This window comes from Sprattus sprattus (genome assembly GCF_963457725.1).
Source record: "Sprattus sprattus genome assembly, chromosome: 15".
In the NCBI taxonomy this organism is placed as follows: domain Eukaryota; kingdom Metazoa; phylum Chordata; class Actinopteri; order Clupeiformes; family Clupeidae; genus Sprattus; species Sprattus sprattus.
The window spans coordinates 14,070,033-14,096,948 of NC_137913.1; the positions used below are offsets into that span (position 1 = coordinate 14,070,033).

Genomic DNA, 26,916 nt, shown 5'->3' on the forward strand with positions numbered 1-26,916 from the left:
TGATGGGGAAGATGGACTGGTCCAGGGCAGTGGAATATGGACTGACTGTCTTCTGTCAGAATAACAATAGTCTTAGCAGAAGTTTATCTTTTGATTGAGAGACCAGACTAGTTTATGACTTAGGTATGAATGGATATTTTGACAACTTTAGCTTGTTGTGTGTTTAACCAGTAAGTGGAAGATATTGCATATGATCCAGCAGTTGTGCTTCTTAGAAACCATAGCCTAACTCCATCTGTTTTTTAAAGAAGAATGTTGAAGGTGTGTTTTCACAGTCGCTGTCAGTTCGTAACAACAAACAAAAAAGAGTATTGTGTAACTTGCAATTAGTCATTCCTATGTGTTTCTACACACAGCCTTCTCTCCTTCCTATGCATGCCTAGACACATTGGGTACTGCTCTGTTGCCGTGATATTTCAGGGGTTTCTACCCACAGGGCAAACGATACCGCTGTTCTTGGCTGTCTACGGCTGGTGCATTCCTGAAGGAGAAACGCTAGGTTACGTATGTAACCATGGTTCTATGAGTTTCGGATGACCGCCAGAGGCGGTGCTTTAAGCACTGGATGTCATTCACGTTTACGTGTAGTTCGAGTATTTGTATCAACAAAATCACCTGTGACCTGGGTGACGTATGCCTTCGCCCCTGTACTAAAGGCATGCTCCCCCAGGTCACGACCCTTGACAATCTTCTCGCGAATATTCCGAGTGACTGCCAAGCTCTGGCGGTCATCCGAAACTCATAGAACCATGGTTACATACGTAACCTAGCGTTCTATTTCGTTTCTACTGACCGCCAGAGGCGGTGCTTTAAGCACTGGATGACTAATACCAACCAAGTCACGAGGAAGTCTTACCTTACTCCCGCTGTAAGGAAGTAGGAAGAACGCCAGCTGCCACTGGGTAATGAGGGACCACGTTAACCCTATAAAACCTCACAAATGTGCAGGTTGATGCCCATAACGCAGCTGTTCAGATATCTGAAGGGGGAACACCTCTTAGGGCCGCCCGCGATGTACATACACTCCTAGTTGAGTGACCTCGGACCTGAGGGACCAGGAGACTACTGCTCCTATAGGCACAAATAATAGCGTCCATAATCCAACGTGATAGCCGTTATTTGGATAAGCTGTGCCCTCTACTCTGTCCAACATGACAGAGAAACAGTGAATCAGACTGGTGGGATTCCAGTCATATCAATATAAGCCCTAAGTGCTCTCACTGGGCACAACAGGTAGGGCTCTGTCCCTGCTCGTCATCCTGATCTGGGGCTCAAGGCAGCCAGCCTGAGCGGCTGGTTTCAGTAGGATGATAATTCGCCTTTGGAAGAAAGGCCGGATTCACCCCCAAAGTTATCCCTGGGCCTCCGGGGTTCCAATATAGACATTCTTGGCTTGGCTTTCGTGTAGCCGATGCCATGGCCAAGAGAAAAGCGGTCTTCATAGACCGTTATTTCAGTCCCACCCTCTCTAGAGGTTCAAAGGGGGACTGCCAGAGTGCCCTTAGGACTATAGGCAGCTGAGCTTCGCCGAAGCGGCCTTAGTTGTTGAGAACCCATAAGGAAGCGGGTCGCTAGCATATGGGACCCAACTGCCACACCATCTGCCCTACTGTGTATGGCTGAGACGGTGGCTGCAAATACCTTCATGGTGAAGGCTACAAGGCTGCCGGGATAGCACATCCACAGCCGTGTTCTGAATGCCTGTTAAATGCATTGCCCCCAGGCTCAGAAAGAGTAGATAGGCCCACAGCCACAGCTGTTGGGGCAGCCTCAAGGATTGTCTGGCCTTGTGCTCCCCTGGTGGTTTACCTGGTAGACCACCGACGTGTTGTCTGCTCTTACCAGGACAGCTTTTCTACCACTACTGGAAGAAAACCTTTGAGCGTCAGCAGGACAACCTGCAGCTCCAAGCATATATGTGGTGTTCCTACTGCCAAGGACTCCAGAGACCTCTGAAAGTCCTGCATTGTCATACAGCTCCCCCCTGCCATAGAGGCATCGGTGGCCACCGCTCCTCTGTAAGAAGGTATGGGCCCCAAGGGAACCCCTTGGGTGAGATTATGTCTCTCCCCTACACAGCCATAGCTTTGTAAGGCAACTGGAAGTGACTCTGACCAGCTTGTGCCTGTGATAAGTGGGGTGCAAGCCAAGATCGTTCAGCCGAATTTAAAGGGGGGTGCAAAGACAGAAGGCCAAGGGAACACCTACGTGGCCGCTGTGAGCATACTCAGCAGTCTCAGAAAAGATCTTGAGGGCCAGAGCCCTCCTTTCCTGAATGACTGATGATGCAGTAGGGACAGTGCCGCTGCCGCACATCTGGTGAAGACGTGGTGCCAGCGAGATCCCGAAAAGGGAGCCCATAGAACTGGCAGCTCTGCCCTCGAATGCAAACGAAGAATCTGTCTGTTTCGAGGTGTGATAGGGACGCGGAAGTATGCATCCTTTAGGTCGATGGTTGTAAACCAATCTCCTTGCATGATACCTTGCCACACATCCGCTGTACGCAGCATGTGGAATCTTAACCTTGAGATGCGTGTTTAAACGTCTCAAGTCTAGTATAGGCCGAAGGCCGTCGCCCTTCTTTGGCATGATAACATAAGCGGAGTAGAATCCACTGTTTTGTGCCAGCCTGTCTAATGGCTTGATGGCGCCTTTCTTCAAGAGATCCCAGATCTCCTGACGTAGAGCCAGAGCCCTGTTTGGGTCTATGACGATGGTCATTTTGACCCCATGGCACCTCGGTGGTCGGGGTCCGAACCCTAGGGGGCCTCTGTCTGCCAGGAGCCTCCCGGCTCAGACTGGCAACTGTGGTCTGGACTGTGTAACCTGTAGGCTGCACTCCAGAGCTTACTGCGCAGCAGGACAAACATCTGTCCAGGAAAGACAGGAGGAAGAGACAATCGGGCTTTCCTGCTCGGCTCCAAGAGTTGAGACTGGGCCAACCATATCCGGCGTTGGGTCTGGGTTAACTAGGCCACGGCCTACCCAACTCCCTGGTCATGTAGGCAAACGCCTGCAGGGAGGTGTCACTCTGACTCAGCAGAGGAGTCATCCCCAGAAGTCTGCAATGTCTGGGACAGGGCTAGTACCAGGTGTGACATTGAATACCCAAGACGTGCAATACGCGGTGCTGCGTAGTAGGATTTCACCATGTAGTCGTCTGTCAAACGGCACTTTGGCCGGGGCAGCGAGCATCAGGCCGGAGTGCTTAACCAGGTGTCAGCACCCGGGCAGCAACGGCTGGTTCAAGATTGGGCATGCTAGCAAGGCCCTGGGCAGATGCATCTTGCATGTTGGCTAGGGCTCTCGTCTCCTGGGAGATGAGAGAACCGTCTGGGATCTGCCCAGCATCTCTGCCGCTCCTCGATATATGGGGTCGAGGGCGGAACATTAAAAGCCGAAGATGGAGGCCTTTTTTTATCTTTATTTATTTATTTATTTATTTATTTTTTAAAGCAGCTCTGAGGAGAGGTCTGTATGGGTATAATATCCAACCCTAGACGTGTCATTGCCATCTTAAATGTGGGTCTAACTGATGTCTTTTCTTCTTTCGGAGCCCTTCAGTGTAGTGTCGCTCGTACCCAGGGAACTGGGATGAGAGAAATAGGGGCCTCTCTGAAGCCCTAGTGGAGAGAATATCCTCCTTGAGGATCTCAAAGCTGGTGACCGTATTAGAGGGAGCACCTCCGAAGGAGACTGTAAAGCCGCTGTAGTGAAAGCACTAGCATGCTGTGCAGCAGGTTGTTGTAGCTTTAGAAGCAGAGTCTTATTTCTGCGAACTCCTAAGTCGAAGTGTCTACCTTCTGGGCAAGCGGATACCTATTCCTGCATTTGCCCCGACCAGAGGCTTCCCGGGAATCAGGCCTCTGGCGTTTGCATTGCTTAGGAGACCTAGCGCCGGAGGCGGTTCTGGCTCGTCCTCTGGCTCAAGAGGGGCCTGGCAACAGTGCATGTAATGAACATGTTGCAATATCTATACCTAGATGTATTTATTTATTTATCTATATATATATATATATATATATATATATATATATATATATATATATATGAGTGATATTTTACCAGCAGCCTTAGCGAATAACACCAGGCCCTGTTCAGATAGGTTACTGTTTAAGTGTGAACCCACTCCTCTACAGCCATCTGAACCAAATAATAAATGCTGAACAACTGAGGTTTGCAGTTTATTATGGACCAAGCCTCAATATTAACCAAGCGCATTACACCTGATCGCGGCAATGATTCCTCTTACCTTACGTAAGGTAGGCTTCCATTTAAAAGTGGACCCAGCGGTTAACATTACCAAAATTGGATGCTTTAGAACTGAAATTGCGGACATAGCACATTCAGTCCCTAATCAGTAGGTAAACGTAGCCTGCTTATAGTGTTTAACACAAAGCCGACTGGCGTAATCATGTAGCCTACTGCTTTAGAGCGGACCCACTCTACAGTCATCTGAACCAAATAATAAATTCTGAACAACTGAAGTTTGCGGGGCGGAAAAATCACCCACTCAAACTAGGCAGTTTATTATGGACCAAGCCTCAATATTTACCCCGCGAATTAAACTTGCTTTTAGAGCTGAAATTGCGGGCTTCAGTCATCAACAGTAGGTAGACGTAGCCTGCTTATAGCATTTACCACAAAGCCGACAGGAGTAAAAAACCTGTCCTGTTCAAGAGCGGACACGCCCATTACAGTTACCAATAGGCCTATAGATGGTTTAGAACTGAAATTGCGGCCATAGCCCGTCAGTTACTTGTCCGTAGGTAAACGCAGCCTGCCTATAGCGTTTAACACAAGCCAACAGGAGTAAAAACCCTGTCCTGTTTAAGAGTGGACACACTCGCTCCCAGCTACCAAGATAGATGGATTAAAAAACTGAAATTGCGGGCATTGCCCGTCAGTCATCCATCAGTAGCCTACGCTTTTAACACCATAGTTAACAGTTCCGCAAACATAGAACTGACATTTCGGGGCGTAGAACGTAGCTTTAACAGTTACCCAAACAGTAGGTAGCGACAGGAGTAAATCCTGTTCGTTTAGCCTACACTGTAAAATGTTACCAGAGTTTTACAATATTTTACTGATATATTTCACAATAAATCATCGTAATGTTACTTTACAGAATTTACCTGTAATAATCACCATGTCATGTTGTAATGTAGACTTTACTGTGAAATCAATGTAGACACAGTAAGTTACTGTGAAAAAAAACGATACCGGGATTTCACAGCATTGTATAGGGTTATTTCACAGTGTACTTAATTGAATGCTGATGGCGAGAACGCCGCTTGCATCTTCATCATAACAACGGTACAAAACCAACTATGCGAGGATTTCCATCTCGCTTAACAAGTAGTTTTAATTATCAGCTATAAGGCGAGAAACACCTTCTGATAGCGTGACACAATCAGCTATAAGGCGAGAAACACCTTCTGATAGCGTGACACGAAGCCGACTATGCGAGGATGTCCATCTCGCTTAACAAGTAGCCTAGTTTTAATTATCAGCTATAAGGCGAGAAACACCTTCTGATAGCGTGACACAATCAGCTATAAGGCGAGAAAACACCTTCTGATAGCGTGACACGAAGCAGACTTTGCGAGGATTTCCATCTCGCTTAACAAGTAGTTTTAATTATCAGCTATAAGGCGAGAAACACCTTCTGATGGCGTGAGACGAAGCCGACAGGGGCAAATAGGCTAACGCCGCTTGCATCTTCAAAACAACAACGGTACAAACCAACTATGCGAGGGCTCAAGCTCGCTTAACAAGTAGTTTTAATTATCAGGTATAAGGCGAGAAACACCTGTAGCCTGCAGATAGTGTGACACGAAGCCGAAAGGGGCCGAGGGTTTCCATCTCGCTTAACAAGTGGTCTTAATTATCAGTCGTGAGGCGAGAACACCTTTACTGACTGCCGTATCTCATCGTGACAGACAATAGTAGGAACTATTATGCGAGGAACTCACTCGTGCAAAAAGTGGGTTTAATCATCAGTTGTAAGGCGAGAAACACCTGTAAGCTGCTGATTCCCATGCCTCTTTACTCATTACCAGAGCGTGACTACTACACACGGTAAAACAAATAGAGGCAACTCACCTTTTTTCCGGATTATCCGTTTTCCCCGGATTATCCGCGAGTGGGTTTAACTACCAGTTTTAAGGCGAGACACACCTGTACTGTAGCCCACTGCAAATGTTGATTTTTGATGCTAATCGTAGTCTTAAGAGAGCGAGAATTCGCAGCTCTACCCGAAGGTTGCAAGACTACCAACGATTAGCATGATTACACTCACCTGTGGAGTGAACATACTCACCAACTCACCTGACGCGAGAAGAATTAAGGGTCGTGACCTGGGGGAGCATGCCTTTAGTACAGGGGCGAAGGCATACGTCACCCAGGTCACAGGTGATTTTGTTGATACAAATACTCGAACTACACGTAAACGTGAATGACATCCAGTGCTTAAAGCACCGCCTCTGGCGGTCAGTAGAAACGAAATAGAACAACGGTGCTCCTGGTTTTTCGCACATGCACTCTGCAAACTCAAACCCCATGATCATGCAATGCGACGCCCTCAAAAACAAACTAAAAAGAGAGCAAGTCTTACCACAATAACGTGTGAGTGCACAGCAGCAGATGGAGATTTAACAAGTGCCTCCTCACACAAACCGGAGACTACAGTAGTGTTCAGCAGTACAGCGACTGTTGTTCACACAGACACACAATTCACACGACACTTGAACAACAAAAATAGAGATACAACTACCCAAGTCAGTTCCCCCAATCATACCACACCATGGATGGTGACCAATCAGCTGTGCATACTATCCTATTTGTTTAACTTGTTTAAATGCACGTTATATTCAATTATAACGTAAGTGTGGAGGTAAATAGTAAAGAACATAGGCTACTTCGACTTTGCCGTTCCCATCCAAATACGTTCGATAACAACATTGATGTTGCAAAGGCACAGTTAGAGATGTAGGCTAACCCCATTTTCTTGGCTGTCATGAAATGCCATGCGACTGAATGAATGGAACAACAGAACCCTCACCGCGAAACTCACAGAAAGGAAACTAAAAGTGCTAATTCAACGGAGTACTTCCATAAATCTTCACTTTTCTGCCTTACGCTACGAGAAAAGCTTTTGATCTGCCTTTGTTAACATCTTCGGTGAGAAAACATATGAGACAGTGTAGTCTTACCTGAGTAAAATCTAGGTCACCCGTCTTCCCAAACTTTGCTCTCCTCCTAAACTTCAGAAAAAAATCCCACCCGGCTTGTAATGCCACAGTGTGCCCCCTTAACGCCGCCCTTATCCCCCGCCTCTCGAAGGAGGCATGACTCCAAAAGCAACCATTCCGGCAGTGTTGCTCTATACAGGCCTTCTGTGAATGATGATTGTAACATTTAAGAGTATGTTAAACTTTTCAAACGATAATTGATGACACTCCACACTAAGTAAGACTTTAGTTGTGTCTCTGGTATATCGACAGGAAGAATAGAACCACTTTAGAATGTCTCGCGTTACACACTGAGAAATCAGGGAAGAGGAATGGAACTAAAAAGGTACAAAGTACACATTTCTACATATTCTCATTAACTTTTTTTTTTCAGTAACATCATTTCTCACAGTCCTTTTTATATAAGTGCAGAGTAAAATTGCACATCTTTTGTTGGGGTTGAGGACAACTTTGAACATCAACACAAGGACAGTTGTTTTTTGGTATGGTACTTTCTGGTTGCTTGTTGACATCCCCCACTTGTGGATTTGTAGGCCTCCATCAGCTTGGCTTCATGCTGACAACCTATCATCTGTTTGCATCCTGCAATTTCTAAAAAAAAAAAAAAAATAGGGGAATTTGTGGGTACAGAGGGCAGGGTCCCGGTTTGAGAATTATTATAAGATACCAAAACACAAAAATGGGAAAGTTGTTAATGCCCTGCTAGGACTTCGTGATCAAGAAAAGATTAGACAAGGTAGTAGAAGAGAGACCTACTGGAAGAATAGAATAATTCACTCTTATCATTTCTTAAGGATGGGGCGGCACACATTAAAAACCTTCAGATTAATTACATGCTTTTGAAAGTTGAGAAATTGCAGTTGCAGAAATAAATGGGAACTCTCAAGGCTGATAACAACATGTTTAAATCAACAGTGGAAGTGTTGTCAGGTGAGTTGGAGGAGTCGGAGACTGCATATAATTACAGAAGAAAAAACAGCATACATAAGGATAGCCAGTTCTCCAACTGCATATCTGATCTCACAGGATAGTCAGTGCCAACATTCAAGTGCCATGGTTAAATACCCAATGGAATGACCCAATTCACTCTACCATTGTGCGTAACGGAGCAAGTTGAGATGAGGTGACGTCACACACCATAAAATGTCTTACCCCCTCAGAGTTAGAAGCAGTGGTAAAAAGTGTGGGAAAATTTGAACCTGGCAGACACGATCCACCAGAGTTCCTTACCAGTCTGGAGACCTGCGTTAACATTTACAGATTGACAGATTTTAATGTTTCTGTTGTGATGAGCATGTGCCTTCCGTTTACCTTATCTAGAGCCTTGGCATATAAAGTAAAGAACAGGATGGGAAATAATCAGTAAGGGAAAAAAGCAATACTACTGGTCTTGGGGAATGTATCTGTCAATCCAGAAAAGTTAGCAGAAGTGACAATGAGGAAAAGGGAACATCCAGCAGCCTTTGCAGATAGGTTACTGGAAGCTTTTGAGACATGCAGTGGGTACCCTGACATCATGACTGAGGATGTTGGCTATTTGCTTTGATCAACAAAAATTATCCCAAGACATACAAATTCTTGTGACTCATCTCTCAGACTAATGACACACTTTGATATGCAGCAATATGAAGTAGGCGTTCCATACCGAACAGGAGACAAAGAAGGCCAGATTCCTTAAGTTCTTCTGACTGGCAACACAGAGGTAAAAGCTTCAGGAGAAGCAATCCTGTGGGGGTTATCATATGCTATACATGTGGAGAGGATGGGCACATTGCGAGAAACTGCCCAGGTAGTGGGGAAGGTATGAAGTCTTTGTTTGCTTTGCAGGTGGAGAAGGGGGTACTATTGATTCATTTTTCATTTAAAAACACCAGAAACTGTGGTTAATACGTTTGTTGAACCCATTTTTCAAACTGATTACCTAACATTTACAACCATTGTTTTCTAGCCGTGGATGCTTGCCAATCAATAAAGCTCCGCTAGTTGGTATAGTTTGTGACCTATGGTTTGTGCATATCCACTCCTGTTATATGAAAAAACACGCCTTGACTGAGGTTACCTCATGGTAATAACGATATCTACTGAAATGGAGACAGGCTCTGAGGATACCTCTGAGTATTAATAACAATGTCTCATATTTCAGATATAGACCGATTATGCTCTACATCTGTGACGTGACGTGTCATAAAAAGTATTCAGTTAAAATATCTCCGGATACATGCCTTCCTCCCAGGTCCTGGGTGATCGATGGTTTGCTCCATCATTTGCCTGTACCTTAAGCTTGTTAAAGGTAGCCTACAACTTTGTACCCTTTGCTGTCAGCGATGATTTCAGCAGTTATCACCTTAAGGACCATTTCCTTATCTGACAGAGTATTTTTCTTGGTACCTCTATATACCTATATACTTCTACAAGCCATGAAGAAGATAAAGGATTTTCTTTTTTCTTGAGGAAACAGAATTCTTGATGCTTTATTTCACACATCACTTGTCAGGCACATCAATAATGCAACTATACAAAATATGTACGTATTTAAAGCACGTAAACCTTTTAAAGTTCCTATATCCACCTAATTACATTTTTATGTTACAGTTGAATTAACTGTGCAAGCTTCAACCCATTTCACATGTAACTGATTCTAAACATTTAGAAAATGAGGACTGTGAACCTATGTTAATATCATTGTAAAAGACTGACTTAAAAATCCTTGACCTTGCACAGAATAGCGAACAGAAGATGTTACAAAAGGTGTCAAAAAACCACTACGGACAGACACATTCCAGTTACTGCAGTCACATTCAGTTTGCACGTCATGGTCCACTCCTTTTCTTGTTTTTGAAACTACACCAAATCAGTGTTAATATCAAAAGTCTTTTTCCCAGTGTGGTATTTCAGTGTGTGATGAGTTTCCATTGTCATCATGAGGTGACCTGGCCTCTCTGTATTCTGGGGCATGATGAACCTAAAATCAAACAGAAGAAATTATTGCATTATAGCCCCTCACAACAGGAAGTTGAATGTGTCAGTTTTAATCATTCTGAAAATGAATGTTGTTATGAAGTTCACTGTCTTACACAAGGCAGGATAGGTGGAGTAATGGTGCGTTTGCAGACAGCTTCCCAGTCGAACCCATCGAACCACCTGGTGAACGAAACAACAGAAACAAACACTGAAATAAGAGGATTGACTGAACACCACAACTGGTGAATTCTGCACCGGCCACCGGATCCATACTTGTGCCTCTTCATATCCTTGACCCCGTTCCTCTGGCTCCCCAGCCTCTCGGAGGGGTTGTTCCTACAAAAGGGGGCGAGAGGGACAAGTGTCAGGGTACATCAAGAGCCAGACGCAGGAGGGGAAATGGAGCAGTGCTATTCTGGGCTGCGAGTGTGTGTGTGTCGGTGCTTTGGGCTGACAGGCATGAATGGTGTGTGTGTGTGTGTGTGTGTGTGTGTGTGTGTGTGTGTGTGTGTGTGTCTGTGTGTGTGTGTGTGTGTGTGTGTGTTGGTGTGAATGACACAGTGAGACAGAAACACTACAGCTGTGTTTGAGAAGCATGAAGTTGCCAGGGTAAAGTGGGGCATACCTGCAAAGCCTCTTGATAAGGTTGGCAGCAGCTTTGCATATAGGCTTAGGGAACTCCACTGCATCTATGCCTTGAAGGATGGCCATGTACGTCTCCATTGGGTCTGAAGCTGCAAATGGAGGACTGGGAAAAGATGCATTCATGCTTTCATGAAATACATTTAAAATGCATGTAGATGTTCTAAAAGATTTTAACCCATTACATTACATGGGTAATGGCAGACTAGGCATTAAGCAGTTAGAAATTGTGATCACACTGAATGAATGTAGACATGTGGAATACTGTCAAAACAGAGGAATCAATTAATTCCTTAAGACAAAAAATCAATTAATTACATTTAGTCCTTCCTGTGACTTGCTTGGGATGCAGTACATGCTAAACCTCAGGGCAATAAGTCATTTGGGAGAAATCTTATGAAATATTATCTCACTGCAAACAGTGACAGCCATGGATTTCATACAGACTGCACTTTAATTATTTGCTAAATAATTAATATATCGCACAAATATAAAAAAAGGTCTGTTTTGAAAGCAATGAGAAATAATATAAACAATAAATACAGAATTAATTCATTCATTCATTTAGTTGTACATTAAGCATAATTTACGTGAACTTTAAATGACAATATGTTCACATAGAGTTAAATATCCTCTATCTTTATAATATGAATAAAAAAGTCTTTTGACTATAAATACAACTGAGAATTTTAAAAAAGTATGAAGATTCCAATTAAATCAGGAAATGTATCATGTGTCACATCCGGTCATTGTTGTCTATTTACATTTTTAAACAATATGTTAAAAATCCTAAACCAAAAGAACTGATGGATAGCTGACAGGACATAGACAGATAAAACACAGGGAGAGAAAAAAAACTAGGGCGTTTCACGGGACAGACAAAGCCATAGATCACAATTGACACAGCCATTGATCAAAAACCATCAATAAGCATCGATGTAAATAGCTGCAGACAGGAAACACACAAAGGCCTGACAGCCCCCCGTGACTGAGCCTCAATTAAAGGATCACTGCCTAACTGACACATCACTCAAGAGGAACAGAGCAGAGTTCCTTTCAAACTAGTAATTTCCCTACTTTTCACAGAGTGGTGAATGCAATGCTATTGAGGACTAATGATAAGGACCACCGAACTTGTGTCAGACTGAAATGGGCATGCAGTATAAGTTCAGTCTTCATATTTGAAACACAGATTATTCATAACTTGCTTGGCCTTCACTTGTTTAACGTGCTTGACCAAGTAACCCCTCAATGTCACCGCACCAATAAAACGTGAAGGACTCTGTGTTTTGTTTTGTTGAGAGTGACTCGAGGTTACACTGTACATTTCATCATGCTTACCTCCCATTGAGCAGCTCATATACAAATACACCAAGGGCCCAGTAGTCCACTGAGGCTGTGTGGCCCTTGTGTAGGATCATCTCTGGGGCCACGTAGCCAGCACTGCCACAGAATGTCCAAGACTTCTTCCGGGACCCAATCCTTTTAGCACAACCAAAGCCCACCTGAGAGTGAGAGAGAGAGGGAGAGAGAGAGAGGGAGCGAAAGAGGGCTTGAGTCATGTTTGCAACGTGAATCACTTGGCTTGGCTTGGCTCAATAGTTAGAGCTCACAAAAGTAGACGCTCTGTGAAAAATCAACATGGACATTCTAAAGCTCTGTAAACAGCAACAACTGGCTGTATCGATAACAAAATTCACTTCACTTCTAAGAGATGCAAATTATTTTGCATGTGCACTGCATATGGAAGAGGGTGGGCGATCTCCTACCATGGTGAAGTCTAGCAGAAGTTAGCGGGAAACGTTAACATCTCTTAAAATACCCTTAATGAGGTACTGATCAAAGGCAACACAGACATGATTGCAAATGCTTAAACTCAATGCATATTTGCTTTACCCATGTCATATAATATTTCTGATTTGCACTGCTACGTGCACTGTGAAAGTTTTATTTTCCATCTCAGCCCGCCTATTTTCTAACTCGGCAATAATGCATTGGTTGTTTGTCCTTTACGTCTTTAGCTTTATACAGTACCAGTTTCGTGTAGCCATACTGGTCCAGATGTACATTCTCGGGTCTCAGGTCTCTGTGGATAATGTCACGGCTGTGCAGGTAAGAGAGAGCTTCTGCCACACAAGCAGTGTAGAAATGTGCAGAGGCGTCATCAAATGTCCCCCTGAAACACCCAGAACCAGAGATGAAAGTTCTCCCAGGAGTTTACTGGATTCCAACTGGATTTGGTAACTGCAGTGAAACCAGGTGGTAGAATTAATGAGAATCTGATGGACTTGAATCTGAGTTGGGAACAGCAGTGCAATGAAAGAATTTGACTTTCTGCATGCCAGCCTTTCCACCACAGACAAAAAAAAAATAAACAAAAACAGATCAAATTAATTCTTATCACCACCTTAATACAGATAAGATCTGGCTATAAGTCATCACAGCCAGGGTTTTATTTAACAGATGAACAATGTACAAAAATAAAAAGACCAAATTCTAAATAAACCAACTATTTGTATTTCATTAATATTGTTTTTCTGCTTAAAATTAATTTTCAACCATGAGTTGACAACCTTTTTTAAACCAATCACCCTAATTGTTGTTTAAATTATAATCTTTCATGCAATATCTCTTCTGGCAATATACATGTAACTATACTGAGTAAGCCTCAACATATAGTCAACCAAATATGCAATGACATAATTCATATAGGAATAGCGACTTAGACTATTTTTTCTCAATATTATTAATACATGCTTGATAATAATAATAACAATAATACAATAAACGTGAGTACCTTTCTCTCAGTAAGGTCCAGAGATCACCACCCAAACAAGTCTCCAGTAGCATGTACAGACAGTCTGCATCTCTAAAGGTCTGGTACAACCTGATAACCAAGCAATTCATGGATTTTACACAAAGGTGCATAGAACATGAACTGACATCTTAAAAATCATAATGCAGAAAGACCTAAATGGAAGACGGCACTGGTAGGAGAATTTCAGTGTCCTGAAATGGTGCATTGTTTGTGTGGAATTTTGGATGTGCTTGGGCTTAGTACCTGACTATGAAAGGGCAGTTGACTTCCATCATGATGCGTCTCTCAGTCTGAAGGCGCCCCTGCTGGCCAGAGCTCAGCACTGCATGTTTCTGGATGATCTTCAAAGTGTATGGGCAACGTAAGTCACCTTTGAAATGCACCTAACGCAGGCAAGTGAATAGATGACACATCAGAAGCCATCTACCCAGGGAAATAAACTGCTTCAGAAGCCGCACACTTAGCTTCAAAGGCTCCCAGTATTTTAATTCCAAGGTAAAACACATAATAATCTCGAACTTTCTTTTCAAAACCTCCTCAGAATTATGAATATTAAATTACATTTTACTTATACAGTCCTAATACTCAATGGATTGTATGTACAGCACCATTACTTTTGTTATCACTGCAATTTTCTGTGGGCTGGAAACAAATTTGTGAACTCTAGGCAGAGTTTTGCTCATCATTTGCATTTTTTCTAACTTAGGAAACCTAAAGAAAAACCAAGAGCTCCAGCTGGATCCTGTCCCCTTTGGTCTCAACTCACCAGCTCCACAGTGCTGAACTGGCCCTCCCCAAGACGGCAGATCACCTGGAAGTCACTGAGGGAGACATCAGACGAGAAAGGCACATCCTCCTCTGACCTGTACTCAAAAGATCAGGATAAGATTCACTCTTCTTATGAATTGGACCTAAAACTAGAATCTTATCCTTATTTATTATTATTAATAATAATAATACTAAAATTTTATATAGCGCTTTTCCAGGTACTCAAAGACGCTTTACATAGGGCGAAGAAAAACAAAACAAAACAAACAGTGACACTTGCAGTCATGGCGATACGAGACATGCATACTTTGCTTTGTTCTCTTTGTTGGGACGTCCATTTTTGTTGTCATCTTCCAAACTATCCATTAGTTTCCTGAAAGACCTGAAGGACGATTAAAAGTATCACACATCATCATATGTTAAAACACGCTTTTGTTGCTTTCTTACTTTTTTAACCAACGACACAGCTTGGCCACATAGCAATACATACTCTCTCTCTATCACTAAGCATGTCACATCCCCAGCTGCCATGACGCTTACAATCCTTGATTCCTCCCTGAAAATAGAAAACATAGTTCAGGTATAATCACATAGCAGTACCTTTGAAAATGCATCCACCAACATCTGTGTATGCAAGCCTTTGTTTGTTACAATGCGAAATGTTCATTATTAATCACTAGAAACTGGAGAGAGATATGTCGGCCATTAAAAGCTACAGCAAGTGATGGGGAGTGCTGTTTGTTACCCATAGACCTGGATTTGGGGCTGGCAGGGACAACTGCTCTCTTCCTTTCACAACAAGTCTTTATCTTAAGATTTATAAATAATGTAAATAAACCATTACACTCATTAAACTTGTATGAAAAGAAAAAGGCAGTGTCAGAATCAAGTACTGTCCCCATGCATATTTTCCATAAGCAGGCGATGAGGCTTAAAGGACTGAAATATAGAGGATCAGCTGATGCAACTTCTCAGCCTAAATGAGATTGATAGCATAACACATGTTGTGTCTGTCTTGCTATTCCCCATAAACTATCTATCACAAAAAAAAACAAGTATTCTGTGACGAAGTGGACTTTCTGTGACATCTAGAAGAAAGAGGGGATCAGCAGTTTGTATAGATCCATAAGGCTTGTATGCATACAGTGTGCAGACATACACCATGGCACTGAACCTGATCGATTGTCTCTGGAATCTCCGAGCTATAGTATATATGGACCTAGGTTGGGACTAGACCCCACACTAAGTTAAACCAAATATGTGCTGAATATATCAATGCCACAAAAGGCGATGCTCTTGGTACAATCAAAAAAAGAGGTCATGGTCAGACACTTAAAGCTTAATCCCAAAGGGCTTGAGGTGCGTTCAAGGACTTGTCAACACACTTAAGACAAATGTTTTCCTCCTCAGTGATAGTGCTTTAATGACTCACCCTCGCTGGGCTCTCTCTCCAAACCAGTCTCCTCTGCTTAGCGTGGACAGGCATATCGGTTCATCGCTGACAGACTTCCTCTCGGTCACCTTCACCTGTAGGGAGAATAAGGGCAAAATCTCAGTAATTTCAGTAATCTGCAGGGGCAGGATCATTCCGCTTAATTTATATATATTATATTCACTACCCGACAGCAGTGTGCTGAAATGTCACATTTGAATGCCAAAACTGAGTGCCAGAAATCTCTATATCCTGTCACAACCAAAGCTCCAGCTCCTCACTCCTATTAAATATGCTTGTCTGCACTCTCTAAGTGCATTCATTAATACTGGGTGACTAACAATGATGGGTTGATCTGTCTTTTTTTCCTTATTCCTACTGATTCTTTACTGACATTAAAGAAAAATAAGGCTTAGATTTTGGTTCAGACAATGTTTTACTGTTATAGCAACTGTTTGTCTGATCTATTTTGTTGTTTCCTTTTGAAAGCAAAGCTTCACTGAATTCCAAAATCCACTGTGTTGTGCAGTTGTTTTTCACACAACCCTGAATGAAGATTTTTTTTTCCAGCAGTGTAAAACAAAATAAAAAACCACAGTGTTCCTGTCTGGTTGACTTTCCTTTTCTCTCCGGTGTTGAAAAAAGAGATATTTTTTTTTGCTCAATAATACATGGCGCCCTCTTTCAAGACCACTAGCACAGTCTTGTTGTAATGCAGTTCACGGCCCTCTTATGGATGGGCTACGCTGGCTTGTGCTGGCCTCACCTGGCCTTGGCTCACGATGAAGAAAGAGTCTCCCGGGCAGCCATGGCGGATGATGTAATCACCGTCACTGTAACGACACTGAGGGGCAAGTGTGGGGTGGGGTTGGTAGACAAGCAGAAACGGGGTGATTTAGGAAAGGGCAGCGGAGAACATGCTGAAAAAAACCTGTGTGAAAAGAGGAGATTGCTACAGCAAGCGTGAGGATGGGACAGCTAGCCCGAGGTGTTTAAAAGGTAGCTGGCCCAGATGCTGTGTGCCTGTTTAACGCGGCCTATGAGAGCACTGGAATGGGCTGCAGCGTATACAGTTCTTTTTGGAGAGACGGAGCTCCTCAAAGACTATGAGACAGTTTGAGTACTGATGCTTTAATTGTGTCTGAGTCCAGCAAGGTTGCATATCAGAGAGGTTGTATTACAATAAAGATGACATACCTCCTCCAGGGCGTCAGACACCTTCACCAGAGCATCCTCTGGTAATGACCTGAAGAAAGACTCGCTGCAAACAAATCACACAGATGCAAATGAGACTCATCATGCCATAGAGACTGATTAGCAGCATCCACATTGACTAGCACGCCATGTATGCGCCTGTAAGGGCTATGACAATAACTGGCTGGGCTGTTGCTGTGGAACAAATTAGTTTGGCTCCGTGTCAGCATTGTAACCAGTGGTGATGACCTGCGCAGGAGATCCAGCGACTGAGAGATTCTTAGAAGGCCACTCGTCAGCATAATGGACTGGAACGCCTGACGATCTATGACCCATAGCTTGCAGTTCATTACGGCTGCAATGAGACACAGACAGAGGGAGAAAAGAAAGAAAGAAAGAGAGAATGAAAGAATCACTCAGAGAGAAAAAGAGAGAGAGAGAGGATCACACAGGGGGCATAGGTAGCTTCAAACTCAAAAACAATCATTCAGCATTTAGATTTCTATGGGTAATGCCCACAGTGCAGTGGATATATCTGTTTGACTCTGTGTGCATGTGTATGTATATCACAGTAGAGTCCAGAAAGACTTAAAATATGTCTATTGATGATGCCTCACCAGGAGATTAAATATTTCACTTAAACTAAAGTTAGAAGGACAGCTTTGAGAACAAGCTAAGCGTGTCCAAGAGAGGCCGGTTGCGAGAGCCAGAGGATTTAGAATTTAAAAGCATTTCTAAAACCCCTCTGATAGGTCTCCAGATCCACAAATAACTACTGTGCTGCTTCCAGACAGATGGCCTAGAGAGGTAAACAGGGAGAAACCTGAAAGTGTTCCCCCCCAGATAAAACAGTATTGATCTCCTGTCATGAAGGTGCTAGCAGATAAACAAATACAAACACACAACTGCAGACAGCTAGATTTATCTCTGACATCAGCTGCGGAAAGAAGCAGTACTGGCAGGCTATTTCCTACTGAAGGGAATTAGTGAATTAGTGTAACTTAATATATATCTGCATAGAACTAATATATGAATAAGTGAATTAGTGTAACTATAGATAAACCTGCAGGTAACCAATATATGAATTAGTGAATTAGTGTAACTATAGATAAATCTGCATAGAACTAATGTATGAATAAGTGAATTAGTGTAACTATAGATAAACCTGCAGATAACCAATATACTGTATGCTGCATCATCACCACTATCAGTGGCGCAAAAAGTGGGTATGCGCTGTATGCGGCGCATAGGGGCGCCGCACGGGATCGCCAAAGCGATGGTAAAAAAAATAAAAAAAATGTTTGGGGATTTTCCTAATGTAGCTGCTGTTGTGCGTTTCTAAATCATTTCTGCATTTCCTTAATGTTATATAACATGTTAGAGGACTAAACAGACTAGAGTAGGCGCCTCATCTATTAAGATTCCATAATAGAATTTTGACATAGAAGAGGGAGAGTGAGTGCTGTGATGGCTCAACACACAAGCAGTTAGAACTAGGCTACGAGTAGTGAGTTGGTTGGATGGAAGATGGATAAAGCAAAAAAGCTGTCAGGAGCTGAAAACAGAAAAAGAAAGAGGGAAAAAGAGAAGACATGTCAGGGGATGCAACAGCAATTAAATAAGTGGATGGTGAAAGGCAACAGGTAGGTTTTAAGGTGACTTTACGTTTGTGCTTGGAGGCTTGCAAATAATGTTAACAGACTAGCTAGCAGGCTAGCTAGCGTTTGCTAACATAGAAATGTAGCAGCCAAATGGGGGTTTATGGCTAGTTTAAGCCTCATCAATTAGGCTGATGATAGCTACATTTAGATTTTGGTTAAACCCTACTGTACCAATCCCATGTATGACACATCTCAATTTTATTAAGGCAAAATAACAACTGGTAAATATAAGGTGGCAGAAGGGGGCTCTGGTAGCATTCACAATAACTACCAAGAAGCTGGAAACGTAACTCTGGTTACCATGGTTACCATTAGCTGTTCATGTTAGCTGTGCTGTCAAACATACAGGCTATCTGTTGGCATGGTGCAATACAAGATAAATGGGCAAGGGAAAAGGCACGGCGTGTTATTATTTAGTAGCAACTAAAGAGCACTCTAGAATATTTTGGTAGCAGCATTGTTACACATCAGCACCTTAAAAGATCTTTATTTGTAGGCTTACTTTTGCGTTTTAAGGCATTTTTTTTGCAATGGTTATCATTTTAATGTTAACGTTTGCAACTGTTTATTATTTTTTAACATTGTTAATATATGTATGTATATATTTGTGTGTGTGTGTACAGTATATACTGTATGCACCATAGAAAAGAAATTGTTGCTGCATACCCCCCTGACATTGGGCAGTTGCACCCCTGACCACTATAACTGTCTTTACCTCTCCGTCCCTCTCTCTCTCTTACGCTCTCTCTCTCTCTGACTCGCTCTCTCACGCACTCAAACACACACACACACACACACACACAGTCTGTCCTCTTTCTTTCTGTCTCTCTCTCTCTCTGTCTCTCTCACTCACACACACACAGTCTGTCCTCCTCTTCCTGTCTCTCTCTCACACTCACACACACTGTCTGTCTGTCTTCCTCCTCCTGCTGTCTCTCTCTCTCACACACACACACACACACACACACACACACACATACACACCCACGTGCACACACACACACACACACACACACACACACACACACACACACACACACACACACACACACACACACACACACACACATACACACACACACACCTCTTCCTGTCTGTCCCTCCCTCTATTCTTATTCTCTGATGTTTCAAGTGCTCTATCTTTTCCTGTCTCTCCGTAATGAGTATGAGAAAAAGAAAAACCTCCAGCAGAGAAGGGTTGTAAATTAATAATGATCCATACTAATTGGTTCTGCAGGACATTTTTTGGGAACACTGCAGCTCGGCCTCCGCTAACCATCTAGAATCCCCCCCCCCCCCTCACTGTGGGCCTCTATGGTCCATCCTCTCCTTACATTAAAATAACAGCAACTCGGAAAACTACTGGAGCATCTCCATAAATCTCCTTATTCATATGAATAGGCCAAGTGATGAAAGAAGGCACATGTTATGTGAGGTTATCACGACATGTCTTGTTGCCAAGCTACCATACTCATGTACATATTAACCCGTGTGATTGTATATAGGAATGAGGAAGGAGTATTGATTCAGATATTATATAATATAATAAAATAACGTCAGGTAGTTAATCATAGTCAGGGCATTCATTACTCAACAAGTACATCCCCTGTGGGTAGAAATTCTCCCATTGTATAATGAATATGTTCAAAGCTTAACAGGCTGTAGAACTAGAATTCATTATTAACAGAACCGTGTCTCTGGAAATAAATGAGACTCAGCTTATACGAGACTCTAAGAAATGTGGGCTCTTGCCATGTGGCATCTACTGGTTTGGCTTACAGCACTTTCTCCATTAATAAGGAATATACGTATATGTCAGGAATACAGGGAATGGTTTAAATGTACATGACCAGGTAAAGCATGTAGAATTAAAATCAATTCATATTAGAACAACATTAGAATCTGAATGTGATAATATGAGTGAGTAAGTCTATGTGTGGGTGTGCGGGTGTGTGTGTGTGTGTGTGTGTGTGTGTGTGTGTGTGTGTACAAAAAACAGAGCCTACAGAGCATTTTGCATACAACCAGATACAGAAAAATGCCCTTCTTTGTCCTGATCTTTCATCATCACCATCATGCTAAAGTATCCCCCTGCTCAAGTCCTACTCAAATGTCCACAACGTCCTCACGACTGAAACACACTACTGCAGGAGCCAGGTGATGTTGGCCAAATGCCCAGCAACAGGAACAGTGCACCTGGGTAAAGAAAAGCTAATTTGGCCTCGCTACCTGCACTCCATAATGTCTCCACGGACCTCGGACCTCTTTCCTCCCCTGTGCTTTTGTCCCTGTCTGCATGTGTCACAATAGAGGGAGAGATCTGTCACAATAGAGGGAGAGATCTGCCGAATGAGTTCTTTAAGGGGTTTAGCAGAGCCGAGGGTGGGGGGGGTGGGGGGGTGGGGGGCTGGGCGGATTTTAGGTCATCACCAACAAGAAAAAGAGAGAGAGAAAAAAAACAACAACTGTTCAGTCGAGGAGGGGACAGACCCAGGGGGACAGGAGGAGGGCAGGAAATAAGAAAAGGCAATGGCAGGGAAGATAAATAGAGCACTGTCAGTGTCTGGGGGGAAAATAAAAGAGAAGGCAAGAATTGGAAAGGGAGAATGGACTGGGAGATAAAGGCACAGCACAATCAAACAAGACATCCTTTAAACAAAAAAAAGAGGTAGAAAGATCGAGAAACGTGGATAGAGAGAGTGGAAAAAGGGAATGAACAGGCAGAGAAAACAAAACAGGGGAGAGAAGAGAAGGGCAGCGCACTGCGGTTCAGAAAGTGGTTTCCAATTTGGGTTCAGCTTGGTCCACACCCAAAACCTATTTTCCCCAAGAATGGAAGCAGATCAGCGTAAGACAGACTCTAAAACACGGCCATGGGTACAGAAAACCGCACAGAAAACAGAAGGCTGCTCTACAAACTGATGCAGTTCCAATAAAACCCCTTCACAATATGGAGGTGTTGATCCATCTCCTTTATGGCACTCACACAGTGTAATACGGGAGTTATCATTCGCTGCTATTAAATGATTCCTGCTTCTGCATGTGATGTGAGTTCACTTCATTGTAGCCAAAGTAACCCGAACCTCCACATGCATCCTAAAATGTCTCATTTCTATGGAGGAGAGGCGTATCGGTGACAGTGAAACGGCAACAAACACGGCTCATGCTTTGGCTTTTGGTATTCTATCCCCCACCGCAGTGAGACGTGCTTGAGACTGAGAGGTTATGGGGGATGTGAGAACCACTTTGATTTGGAATTCGACACATCTTCTCAATCTTACATCAGCCGTGAATAATGCACTGCCCAGTGCCTAGATTACCATGCTGACTGCTGCCTCCTCTCTGAAAAGCCCTGCACTTTCCTGAGCTCTGCTCTGACTCTTTTTAGAGTGCAGACGTTCATTTTTATGAATCATCAGAGTGTCAGGATGCCTTTGACATTTTCGACTCAAGGCACTTTAATTGTTAGTGGAATGCATTATTTCAGAGCAACTGCACTGTTTGAATGGTATGCTGAAACAGATGATGCAGATGAAAGATCAAAAGTACAAGGTGTGATTCAATGTATGTTGCAACAGAGCCCTACAGAACTCATGAAATACATTCCTTTGGGGCGACTGCAGGTAAAAGATCAAAACACAGGACTTTTATATGCCTGTTCTACCCACAAAGCTTGAAAGTGCTAATAGTGAAACCAGATGGGTGTAGTGCTTAATAGTGAGAAATAATGCCTCGACCAGATCACACCATATATCACAAAGCTTACATTGTTTTAGGCATCAGCTCATCAGTAATGCTAAATTGTAGTAATGTATATCACTCTCAATTAATGCAGTTTGACAGCTGGGAGTAGGCGATGCTGCAAAGGCGTGGTGTTAAGTGATTAACGATGCTATAAAATCATCCTCGATGGGAACACAGAATGTCTCACGCCCACATGTCATGGAGGCATGCTTTGTATTTGTGAAGGTTCACACTGTACCTGTGAGAGTGGTGGAGCGTGTGTGGTTGTGAAGGAGGGCTATTTCCCCAAACAATGTGCCCGCCTCTAATGTCTGCAGTTTGTGACCAGCTTTGATCACCTCCATCTTCCCCTCTGTGAACACAAACACACATACACATCTGCAGTGAATGGGACTCTTAACACACATAGGCTGTGAAAGGAAAAAAAGAGAGAGAGGAAGACAGATTGAACTCTTTGTGCGTGTTAGAGAGGGGTGGAAAAGGACAGGGAAAGAGAAGGGAGAAAAGGTCTCTGTCAGTCTAGTTGTGTTTTTTGTGGTGTATATTTGCCTGCATGAACACCTGTACACTTCCAGCATGAACATTAATTAAATGAGGCAAGCTACCCACACTCACTAGCCAGCCCATCCAGCTGTTGAATGACCTCCTTTACAGAAAACCTGCACACACACACACACACACACACATCTAGATGTATCAACAAGACGTATCAACATCATCACATGTGAACCCATCAAGTTCAATTCAATTCAATTCAATTAAATGTTATTTATATAGTGGCAATAGCAATTGAAATAGTCTCTAAGCGCTTTACAGAGCCCAGAGCCTGAACACCCCTAGAGCAAGAACTAAGATGACAGGGGCAAGGGAAAATTCCCTTTTAACAGCAGAAGGGTAGGGTAGAGATAAAGGAGAAGAGAGAATATGTTTTATCAGAGGATAAAACATATTGGGAGGACAGATGTGGCATATCTACATGATACATACACCATTCCATGAACATCAAATAATGTATATACAGTTAATGAAATATGCTTTATATATAGTGGATAAAAATGGAGAGAACGAACATTTAAAGTACACTGTCTGCCTCAGCACACAAATACACTTCAGCTATCACACTAAGAGATGCATAATATTCATTTTCAAACGATCTCCATTCCCATAAGTGTGTACTATTACGACATAATCTGGATAAACATGTGATAACACCTACTAGCTCTGCAATACAGCCAAGATATTCTAGAGAACGCATTTCTGTGACAGACCACACATTTCGACTCCAACCAAGTGTCCTATAAGAGTGGCAACAGCAGGTATGCCTCGCCAGTGTGACGATGAATCTGTCACACATGCAGATGAGTGGCACAGACACAGATTACGATGGTGTGTTGACTGACAGGCCGGGACGCTTTAATCTTAACCGTCTGAGCAAGAGAAAGCGACGCCCGCTGTGCCGTCCGGAGGTAATGAACAAAGCAGGACAAGCGTCACCTGGCCGCCTGTCACATCATAGCGGCACGCTGGGGCCGCCTGCAGACAGCCTGTGATGAGGAGTTACGATAAGTGGTGGCGAGCTGGCCTTCCAGCTCTGTGTTTTTTCTTCCTTTCTTTCCTTCTTCCTTTCTTGCTTTTTCTGTCTCCATTTTCTCGGTCTGTCATCTTTCATTCACCCTTCCTGTGCCCTCCCCCCAGTCTCCATTCTTTCATCTTATGTATTTGTTTACCACTTTCCATTTATCTCTGTCCCTCTCATCCTATGTCTGCTTCCCTGTGTCTATCCCTCTCTCTTTCCTTTGATCGTGCTTTTTTTTATCCACACAAGCTACGTTTAAGGGGGAAAATCCATTTTAAAACATTAAACATTTATAAATTCAACCTTCCTCTTAGCCACATCACAGGTTTAGAGCAGCACCCATCTGGTTGGCTCGCACTCTTCCAAGAAACGGTTTGTTCGCACATTTCTCTCACTCTCCCTCCCCCCCCCCCCCCCCCCCCCCCCTCTCTCTATGTGTGTGTCTCTCTCTGTCTCCCTCTCTCTCTGTTTCTGTCTCTCATTGCTGCTGTGGTCCCTGAGCCTCTCTTGTGTGAGACACAGATGAGTGCAAACTCTACCCTCTGCCAGTGAAGCTGCTCACCGTACAGGTGTGCTTCTAGAACCTCCCATGCAAAACAGAGAGCTGTGGAGACAGATTGATGTGCTCTGACCAGCACAGCCTCGCAACCCCCTAATTTACTGATTCCAATCTCATTATCAATTATTTATTATGAGCCTAGGGCTATGACTCTGCACGGGGGTGTTTGGGAGTATTGTGTTGCAATGGAGTTGAAGACGCAAGGCAAAACATGAGAAAATGGAAGACGATGGTTTGGTGAGTATCTTAACATACACACACTGGTGAAGAAAATTAAAAAAACATAATAGTGGCACACAACACCTTGTAGATGTCTATCTGGCATCAGATAAATAGATAGATGGATACTTTATTAATCCCGAGGGAAATGTAGGTCATGCATAGTAGCTTATTCACTTACTCACAGACATACATACATAAAACACATACACATAGGGCTTATACACTACCTCACCGACATACATAAATCACATACACATAGGGCTTATACACTACCTCACAGACATACATACATAAATCACATACACATAGGGGGAAATGCATTTGAAATCATGATTTCAAATGCAATCTGAAGGTTGAAGTGATGAAGGCTTTATTATAAGATAATTAATGTTTTTTTATAGGCCAATTTGTATGCCATACCAAGAAGTGCAGAATATTTCCAATTGAAAGGTGACAATAGTTCTTACTGAGATGAAAATGGAAAAATGTCTCACCTTCTATGACATACGCAAGGGAAGCACTGTCGCCCTCCCGAAAGACACATGAGCCCTGGCTGACCGTAGTAGGATACATGCAGTCCACTATGGCCAGGATCTGCCCCCTCTCCAGGTGTTTGGTGAGGCCATTCTCCAACAGAGCCCCCTTTATCAGCTCCTGTGACCTGGAGGAAGAGAGAGAGAGCAGGCCTGTACATGCAGTATATCCATCAATATCTCACCTCTGCATCATTTCAGAGGATATAGTGCCCCGAGCTGCCTGGTGCTACAGCATTACCAAATCACACCAAGGAGTAGAATCTATTACTGCCTTTTGTGTCAGGACAGCAGTAGAGATTTTTTCCCAAGATTGCTGCACTTGTCACTCAAACACGCTGGCAAGACCCTGAGGCTGCTGGTATACTATTCCATTTGAAAAAAACATGTGGGGCACTGAGACTGCAGTGTTTTGAAAGGAGTTCTCTTACTTCAGGCTTTTGCTGTGGCTTGTCACAGTGGGCTGAGGAAGTTGCTTGTCATCCCAGTTCATGCGCTCTGCCATCACCGCCCTCCTCTTGATCCTCTGGGAAGAATTACGCATAGCCAAGCATCCTACAGAGGAAAGCACATCACATTTCTGCCGTCTGTGCTTAGGAACTGGTTCAAATCTGCAAGGTAAACATATGGCTAACCAAAATAGATACTACTACAGCAGTCACTTTTCTCACTTTCCTCCATTAATGTTACACCAGAGAGCAGAACTCTTATCCTGCAGTGCTTGTGGTTGCTGAAGCAGAGCAGCCAAGTAGAGTGCAGCGTAGGATACCTGCAGCGGAGGACCCAGGGGTGCCGAGAGTAACCCGCATGCGGTCCAGCTCCCCCTGCAGGCGCCGAATGAGGTCGTCCTTAGCATCCAGCTCAGCTCCAGCTCATCGATCAGAGCATCCCTCTGACGAAGCTCCTCTATCTTCAGCTGCAGGGCAAACTGGGAGGTCTCTCAGGGTACCCATCGCTTCAGCACAGAGGATAGAGGACAGACTGAGTGAAAGAGAGAGAGGTGTTCTAGGTCTCTTTTATTTAATCATATTTTTTCTCTGTGTAAGTGTGTGTTGTGAGTGAGACACAGAGAGATGGGGGGGGGGGGGGGGGGGGGGGTATCGTAGACTGATATATATATATATATATATATATATTGTTTTTGTTTAAAAAAAAATATGAGACATTATCTAAATGAAATTCCTAGGTCTATGGAACAGTCACAAATGTCCAGAAATATAAAAGCCTACTCACACCATGCCATTTGTGCAGGATTAAAAAGGCAGTTTTTGTCTAGGTAAGGCAAATGGAAAAGGCAATGCTTCCACCTTACCCTAGTTTTTTCTTTGACTAACATTTCCTTAAAATAAAACTTGAATTTAACTGTCTTACCTGTGCAGACCTGTAACACCTGTTTCCCCGAAGAATTAGGCTACAAAGTGTCGACAGAGATTGATGCAGTTCCTAGAACACGAACGAGTAGACGTCTCTGTTACATTTTCACTACAGTTGGCGAGACAGACAGTAGCCTACATCCGTTTGCTGCGATGTTTTCTGAATGTTGAGGCGCGAGG

The 26,916-nt window shown here is 43.3% G+C and overlaps 1 protein-coding gene across 1 annotated transcript; it reads right to left on the bottom strand.

The window, feature by feature from the left end:
- Positions 1-2,759: 2,759 nt before the first annotated feature.
- prkg1l (protein kinase cGMP-dependent 1, like) lies at positions 2,760-26,319 on the bottom strand (the record flags this gene model as incomplete). The annotated part of the gene is given in 21 exon segments (XM_080852584.1): positions 2,760-2,870; positions 10,328-10,394; positions 10,488-10,550; positions 10,840-10,962; positions 12,198-12,361; positions 12,891-13,032; positions 13,654-13,743; positions 13,918-14,057; positions 14,441-14,537; positions 14,750-14,824; positions 15,875-15,969; positions 16,641-16,718; positions 17,072-17,135; positions 17,318-17,423; positions 20,959-21,021; positions 22,712-22,825; positions 25,325-25,491; positions 25,795-25,918; positions 26,133-26,228; positions 26,231-26,294; positions 26,296-26,319. Coding segments are annotated over 21 exon segments (2,064 nt in total). The 5' UTR covers positions 26,317-26,319.
- Positions 26,320-26,916: the final 597 nt, after the last annotated feature.